The following is an 8,724-nucleotide window of genomic DNA, read 5'->3' as shown; positions in this document are numbered from 1 at the left end:
CCTTCTCTCTCTAAACTACTTTCTCTCTCTAAGGGTTTTAACCCCCCCCCCCTAAACCCTAAGGAACCTCCCTAGCACCCGAAGGAAGCCCCGAGGCTCCCGGAGTCCCGAGAAAAAGGGTCTTTCGGTTCGGAAACGCTGCTCCAAGCGAAGCCCGGTTTTTCTTTAAAATCCGCTGTAAGTGAGCTACGCCTATGAAATTTTTAATATAGCTTTTAAATAATTATAGTAATGTTATTAGGTCCTTAAAATAATTATTTTGGCTATTATTATGAGTTGTATAGAGTGTTGTTTAACGCTTATATAATAATAATAATAGATAGATAGACTATTAATTAGTCGCGGTTAACGTTAGACTAAACCCTAGTGATATTGATACTAGGTTTTGTCAAGGGAAAACTTATTTTGAGATAACGAAGCGTTGTCCGAGTTCCGAGTCACCACCTTAACAGGTGAGTGCATAGTCTCTTTCATCTTATACATAGATATGAAGTATTTATTATAAACTACGTGTTATGTGTGCATATTATCTGAATACTTGTTGTCTATGCTGATGAAAGATTTTTTATACATGTTTTAAATGATTTAAACTGTATATGTATTTTATATCTACAAAAATGTTGGGGTAAAACATGGGTAGATGTAATAAGACGATGTGTGATAAAATGATGAGAGGTCTCGATGTTGTTGGTGATCCAGTCATCTAGCGGAGTATAGATGACGACCACGGACTCTTCTAGACAGTCCAGTGGAACGCTAGCAAGCTCGCAACCTGTAGGTGTTTGTGAACGATGTGTTCACTGGTGTACTCCATCCCCCTCATGGTTGCCTTTAGGACATTTATTGTTGAGGAACCCCCTTAGCAGTAGTGTCCATCCCGATAATGATCCTTAGGCTAGGTCCCTTATGATAGGTGTTTTAGGGACGTAAAGTGAGGATAACGGGAACGGGTAATCGGGTTATTGTTGGTTGATGAAATTAAATAACTTATTTATTGTGGGTTGAAAACCCTATGTGCTCACCAAGCTCCCAAGCCTGACCCACTCAGTTTCATGTATTACAGGTAGTGGCAGTCGAGCATAGATGTGATGTTTTGGATGAGGGATTACCGATATAGGCCTGTAGATACGAAATAATGTAGTAAGGCTTATGTTGTACTGTTTATGCTTTTGATCTGTATCGAACATGACATCCCGAGTCTTTTAGTGAAATACATTTCTTGGGAAATGCTTTTGATAAATCTTTATCATATTTTGTTTTGGGACAAATTCCGCAACACTTTTATTTAAAATATTACTCTGATTTTCAAACAAGCATAAACAAAATCGGTCTTTTCTGGCCGTGAAAATGGGGATGTCACACTAATCGATGAAAAAAAACTCACATTGACACCCTAATGTAGGGAAAAGAGAGGGGCGAGAATTATCGTTGGACCCATTGATAAGTAATTTGATGTGTCCATCTTTACCACTATTACAGAACGTAAGTTATTACCGCATGAGACCTGCCTTTTCAGCAACACCATCGAATGGGTTCAACCCCAATCCAAAGAAGAAATCATTGAGTATGCAAAAGAATGTATATTTGACAAACTTTGAGTTTCTTGAGATGTTGCCACAACAACCAACTCTTTGATTTACAAAACCAGAAAAAAAAAATTTTCAACCAGAAAAAAAAAATAGAAGTCAAAATCATGGACAAAATCGGGCTTCAAATCTAACCGTAAGTCATCAGAAGGGTAAAACCCACAAGTCGTACATCAAAATACGAAATTGAAAACGGAAATTTGTGAATAAATCAGATTACCTCATCGCAAACAACAAAATGGTCTGATAGTTGTCTGTGTTTTGGATTCGTTGTGATCGAGAATGGGAAGCGATGGCATGGAAAGATACTGAAACATAATTGTTGTATTTTTGGCAATCTATATCAAGACCAAATTTGAATCTAACCAATGCCTCAAAAAAAGGTGCGTCTCTTCTGTTTTTGTGCATACTACATGTTCATTTGTAGAAGGTAGGTGTACGTGCTGAATCATTGGTCTCATGAGGCGGTTTGAAAAGACGTTGACGGCGTCGTTTAGAAATTAAGTGATGTGGCGTCCAACAAGTCGTGTAAATTTGGCGTAGGAGCCATGAGAAAATTAGGGTTTTTATATATAATAATGATAATGATATAATTTTTTGTAATATTTTTTTGATGAGATGTGGCTTTTTTAAGAGTATTGTTTTATGTACACAAACAATTTTTTAATATAATTATTGAAATCTAAATTCCAAATCCCATCGTGACTTATAATGAAATCAAATAAGATGATTAAAAAAATTCACAAACCAATCTTAAGACAATTAAAAGTCGAGGTAAAAACGATGATATCATTGTACGCAATGAAATGTAGACAAAGAAAAGGTATTTCTTTTAAAAAGACGAACCAACCGAATTAAATAGTAAAACCGAACCATAATAATCGATATATTTCTTGCATATAATTATACGGAATGAAATATCGACTCATATTTTCTTTGTTTCCTTTTCTCTTCTAAATATTTTGATCTAAACTATATGGAATGAAATGTGTACTAATATTTTCTTTGTTTCATGTTTCTCTTTTAAATATTTTGATCAAAACACATCACATACCATTTCAGACCAACCCAAAAATTGTTTTTTTTTTTTACTTAATTGCTTAATATAAGAAATACTTAATTTAAACAACTAAAATAGCTTTTCTTTAACTTAATTAAAAAAAAAAACAAAAAAAAAAAACAAACATGCCTTTACACTTGAATAACCAACAAATATACTAATTCAAACATCAAATACAAATCATAACAATAACAAAAAACAAATTAAGGACATTATTTATTTTCAAATCATCCTCTATCCATTTCCCTTTCATTAAAATGTTACCAAAACAAAATACCTCTCAACCCAAAACCCTCGATTCCACCTCCTTCCACAACTTCACCCACTCCACCATCTTCTCTGCCGCATTCGCCACCTCCGGATGCTTCCCACCCAACTCTTTCTCAATCGCCGCCGCCATCTCCATCACACACCCTTCCGCCGTCACACACCCCTCCGAGAACTCCACCGTCTGAAAAAACGGCACCAACTCCTCCATCAACTTAACCCCTTCCCACTCCTTCTTCAAACTATCAATCGCACTTCCTCTCTCATTCCGCCACACATACGGCACCCCACTCTTCACCCCCAATCGGAGATGGTCACACACCGCCTTCACCACCAACCCACACCACACATCCTCCATCGTCTCCCACCGGAACTTCCCTTCCTTCGCAAGCTTCAACCCCGGCAACAACGCCGGCCCGAGAATCTCCCGATCAAACGCAATGTTAATCCCGCTCATCGGCATCATCGCCTTCCTCGGCACTGTCATAACTGCATCCACATACCGGAGATTTCTCGACTCCAGCTTTAGGGCTTGCGTCGGCGCGTCGTAGTCGGCGAGGTTAAGCCAGAGACCACACGACAGTACGCAAGGGACGCCGCTCCGTAAGCTAAACGGATACCCTCGGACGAAATCCGACCCGTTTCTGTACGGATCGTAAAGCGTGTTGAAGAAGAAAGGAGTCGCGGGGGTTTTGAGATTCACGATGTGTTGTGTCACGATGTCGACTAACTCGCCGTTGTTGTCTTTGGCGGGAACGCAGTCGTCGTCGATTGAGACGATGTATTTTCGTTTTGAGATTAGGTAGCCGAAGTAGCGGGAGGAGTAGCCGGAGAAAATGGCGGAATTGGAAGGGGTGATTAGTTTGTCGATGTCGGATTTGGTGTAGATGTTGATGTCGAATCCTTTTGGGATTTTTAGGTCTTGTTTGAGGTCGGGATCTTGGATGATGATCAAATGGAATCGGGAAAAGATTGGACGCCATGATTCGAGGAAGGAGGTGAGATCGGAATGGAATGCAGCGATTACGATGTCGATTTCGTTGGTGTCTATGGTTACTTGAGACATGTTTTTGATAAATTTAATTAAAAATTAATTAATTGTTTTAATTAGAACTTGTCCGAACATCCTGTCAAAACAAAATTAGAAGGTTAAAAGCACATAATATTATAAACAAAAAATAGATACAAATAATTACAAATTAATTAATTGCTTTTTGTTGTTGTGTGATTGTTTTGTGCTCCCAATATATATATGTCAAACACAGTGTTCTAAAGTTGTTGCGTAGGTTGTGTTCTAAAGTTGTTGCGTAGAAGGTGTTCTAAAGTTGTTGCGTAGAAGGTGTTCTGATCCCAATACAGTATATGTCAAACACAGTATACGTGTTGTTGGGTAGGTTGTGTTGTGATTCCAATATAGTATATGTCAGTATATAGTGTTATATAGTGTTGTTGTGTAGGTTGTGTTCTGATCCTAATATAACATATGTCAAACATAGTATACAGTGTTGTTTCCCATTACAGTATATGTCAAACACAGTATATACAGATATAACTTACTAGTAGGGAGGATAGGGGTGAGAACAAGTTGTATATTAAGTGCTCGAATCATTGAAAGGATTTCTTCGTTTCCAGTTGCAACAAAAACCTTCAAAATCCTAGGGTTTAGTTTCCCGGCCTTTAGGGTTCTCTGAAAAATAACAAATTTTAATAGCAACAAAATAATCTAAAATTACCAAGAGAGAAAGAGTGATCTTTATTAAAAAAAATGCAATATTTGCAATGTTGCTTATGGTCTATACTCCATAAGAGTCTTGTATTTTGTCTTTATTGAAGGGTGTTTTAGGTAGTTTACAATTGGTTCAACAATGTTACTTAAGTTGTGTCAAATCAAAAACAATGTGATATTCATATGTATCTTACCATATTAAGTCATTTGATTCATTTTCCAATTAATTCATCAAGTGAAAGAAAAAGATCTCAAAATATTCAGCCAATAATCTTCCAATCAATCTTGAGGATTACATGAAGTTTGAGCACAAGACACTATTAAAGTGAATAACCCGTATGATTGTCTGAATGAGACTCAATGACCAATTAACCGTTACATTCTTACAGATGATTTTCACAACTTAATATTCATCAATTTTAACATGAGAGAAGATGGGAGAAAAAAGGAGAAGGGTAAATAGGTAGAAAGTTGGTGTCTTAATACATTAAGCCAGGTTTTTTGGCTTATTCCATTAAGTCATTTTCTACTGCAGAAAAGACAACTTAACACTTAACAGATAAGGAAATTAAGGCTTTCCCCATTAAGTCACATATTTGCTTCCTTCTATTTCCAAATATGTACCTTTATTTTTCTCAAATGCTTTTTTAAGCACCATGCATCCAACACTAAAAAAGGGCCTTCCTATATACCCTCTGGATAAAAGAACCTCAAGGAGTAGTTTTCATACAATTAGTTCAAGGATCAGTTCATCTTAAATCTTGATTCGCACAACACCATCTTTACTCTAATCAATTTCACCCTAAAACTACCAGTTTGATACATAAGAAATGAACACACATTCACACAACAGCCTAAGGGAAAACAAATATGAAGAGAGTAACAAGAAAAATCAAATTTTAATAAAAGAAAGATCAGAAGCAATCAATCAACTTGGACATAACTCATAAGCTATATCAGGTCATGATTCAAAAAGAGATAAATCTACAGCCAGATTGTAGAAAATAATGGGGAAAAACAAGAATTATCTATAAAAGAGAGTGAAATGTAGTGAGAATTGAGATCAGATCATCATTTTAAAATCAATTTCTCTATTTACTAATCCTTTTCAAGTTCCAATTATCATTAGAAGTGTAGTGAAGTTCTTATTTGTAATTCTCACCATGTCTATCAGTTTGAACCCCCTAGAATTGATATGTATAAACACAATTAACAAAATAATAAACATGTAAACCGACGCTATTACACAATCTGAGTTTTCACATATTAGGTCAACGATAAATTCATCTCAATTCTCGATTCGTAAACCACCATCTTTTTCTAATTAATTGTGCCTTGAAACTAATACTTTGATCATAAAAAAGAACACAAACTAATACAAATAGAATGACAATAGGGAATCAAACTAAGAAAAAAAAACCAAAAGCGATCAATAAAATCAAGGCGATGATTAGGAAAACTATAAATCAACAAACAGATTGTACAAATAATGAAAACTATAATTGCGGAGAGAATTTGGGTGAAAATGATTTGTACCAGGAAGAGGTCGATGAGAATGTGTTCAGGAAGGAAAGAGAGATCGGAGATGTTGTGGAGATTGAAAAGAGCAGCATCAATGGCGAGAGAAAGGAGGGAAGGTGGGCAGCGATGGCTCATTCATTCATTCGTTAAGATTTCTCCTCTCGATGCTATAATTTCTCTCGATTTTCCGTTTTCGTATTTCCCACTCTTGAATTTTCTTTTATTTCCAAATTTCCCCAATTCTATACGTCGCCGCCTATTCGATAACCGGCTCGGTATATATTATCCCTCATCGAGTCCTTGGCATTTGGCAAATAAATCAATTATCTTCTGTGGTTATGTGAAGAAAAGGAGTAGTCACAAAAAATCAAAAAATGATAAAAACGGGAAAGTTGAAAAAATACTTTTCTTAAATTATTATAAAGAGTTAGAGTTAATGTTTGACACGACATGACAAGATAAGATTTTATATAACACGAACAAGACACGACACGATGTCGTGTTTTTTTAACTAACACGAAAACGAATCGATTAAAAAACGATAAACACGACACAACAAAGATAATGTAAAATAACAATTTGTTTATTTAATTAATACTTAATCATACATAACACGAAAAACACGAGGGAAAAATGTTAAATCTTATTAATTTCGTGTCGGATTTTGAACACGAACACGACATCGTGTTTTTACACTTAACACGAACACGATTTCGAATTTCAATTTCGTACCGATTTTGTTTTGTGCGGTGTATTTTTGTCGTGCCGTGTCATCAATTGTCACCCCTAAATAGAGTGCACGGTTGATCATTTATAAATTGATAAAAAAAAAATGACATTAAAAACTTCAATTATATGTCATTATACAATTGAAATCTACAATGACAAATAACTAAGAAACATTTGATAATATTTTCATTCGTAACCTTGAAAATCCTTCTCTTTCAATCTTGCAAATTACACAATCATTTAAAACTTCATCCGAAATTTGAAGCAAATCCGATTTTACAAATTTCATGGTTGAAAAACATATATCTATGGTTGGGTTGCAATCGGCAAGACCAATGGAAATGACAACTTCACTAGCCGATAAATCAAAGGAAATGAATGATGCATTTTGGTTTCCACCAACACTCTAGCAAGATTCGATGTATTATTCAAAGTAGCAAATTTTCCATTGCCCCTTCACCAGGTTCACCACTTTGTTGTGCAGAGTCTTTGTCTTTCTGTTGAGAATGACAATCGGACTAACTACATAGTTCAGGCGCTCATCGACCTGAATGTCATCCAAAGAAATCACCACAGAATCATCGGCTAAACACTTCCATAACTAAGAGACATGGAAAGTGGTGTGGATCAAACTGAGCTCATTAGGCAAATCCAGTTGGTATGCAACCTTGCCCACCCGAGCGATAATCCTGAAGGGACCAATAAAGCGGGGGCCTAGTTTGCCCCGCTTCCAAAACTAGATGACACTCTTCCAAGTTGACACCATCAGAAATACCAAATACCCCACCTAGAACTCGAGGTCTGATCGTCACCGGTCAACATAACTCTTTTTTCGACTTTGCATGATTCGCAACCTATCACGTACCTGTTGTATCAACTCAGTGGTCTTGAGTGCTACCTCAATACCCCCCATAACTCGATGTCCGACCTCTCCCCAACAAACCAGGGTCCTACACTTCCTTCTGTGCAACATCTTGAAAGGTGGTTGATCAATACTTTCATGATAGTTGTTGTTGTATGAGAACTCGTCAGTTGGAAGATAAGCATCCCAACTCCTGCCAAAATCTAGCACAAATGCCCTGAGCATCTGAATCGTCCGCTCACTCTATCCATTGGTATGGGGTGGTATGTTGTACTAAAATGCAACTTAGTACCCAACTCCTCGTGAAACTTATTTTAAAACCTGGAGGTGAAACAAACATCTCAATCCGAAACCACCAAAACTGACACCCCGTGTCGAACCACCATCTCCCGGATATAAATGTCAGCCAAATTCTTAGCAAATATACTCTCAGTGATCGGTATAAAATAAGCACTCTTGGTCAGTCTATCAACAATGACCCATATAGAATCCACCCCACGTGTCGTTCTTGGCAACTTCATGATGAAATTCATAGTGATCTCTTCCCATTTCCACATGGGAATGGGCAACGACTGCATCTTACCATGGGGTCTCTGATGTTCGGGCTTGACTTTCCAGCAAGTCAAGCACCGCTCCACAAATAGCTCAACTTCATATCCCTATATATCTTCGTGGCCCCTGGGTGGATCGAAAACTTCGACTTATGAGCCTCTTCTAGCACTGTCTATCTAACCCCGCCAGTAGTCGGGACCCAAACCCTACCACACTGGGTCAACAAGCCCCGACTATCTATGACAAACAATGGAATTTGTCCCCTAATTCGTTCTGCCTTCCAATTCTCCTTTTTCAATCCTTTCATTGAGCCTTATTGATCATATCCAAAAGGGGGAAACAATAACCATCCTCAGGCATATATCTCTAATAGGTACACTCATGGCCTTGCAGATCAAGGCATTGGCCACAACATTGGCCT

At 37.1% G+C, this 8,724-nt stretch overlaps 1 protein-coding gene and 1 pseudogene across 1 annotated transcript; both read right to left on the bottom strand.

Annotated features, from left to right (window-relative positions):
• Positions 1-2,776: 2,776 nt before the first annotated feature.
• LOC145159081 (putative UDP-arabinopyranose mutase 5 pseudogene) lies at positions 2,777-3,979 on the bottom strand (annotated as a pseudogene).
• Positions 3,901-6,460, bottom strand: LOC145159082 (UDP-arabinopyranose mutase). Its single transcript, XM_079077980.1, has 3 exons — positions 6,176-6,460; positions 4,471-4,600; positions 3,901-4,040 (listed from the first exon to the last, which is right to left on the bottom strand). Exons 1-3 carry the CDS (start codon positions 6,293-6,295, stop codon positions 4,021-4,023), a joined length of 270 nt encoding a protein of 89 aa, XP_078934106.1. The 5' UTR covers positions 6,296-6,460; the 3' UTR covers positions 3,901-4,020.
• Between the last annotated feature and the right edge of the window lie 2,264 nt (positions 6,461-8,724).

The sequence above is a fragment of the Lactuca virosa genome, chromosome 2 (genome assembly GCF_052849685.1).
Source record: "Lactuca virosa cultivar CGN04683 chromosome 2, Lactuca_virosa_CGN04683_v6, whole genome shotgun sequence".
NCBI lineage: Eukaryota > Viridiplantae > Streptophyta > Magnoliopsida > Asterales > Asteraceae > Lactuca > Lactuca virosa.
Note: the sequence above shows the minus strand (reverse complement) of the source record. Positions and strands in the feature narration are given on the sequence as shown.

Excerpts from the sequence above, each read along its gene's own strand:
- LOC145159082 (XM_079077980.1), bottom strand. The coding sequence starts at position 6,295 with ATGAGCCATCGCTGCCCACCTTCCCTCCTTTCTCTCGCCATTGATGCT. Across the intron at positions 4,601-6,175 it reads TTCTCATCGACCTCTTCCTG|AGAACCCTAAAGGCCGGGAA; the intron begins GTACAAATCATT and ends GTTATTTTTCAG. Across the intron at positions 4,041-4,470 it reads CACCCCTATCCTCCCTACTA|GATGTTCGGACAAGTTCTAA; the intron begins GTAAGTTATATC and ends TTGTTTTGACAG.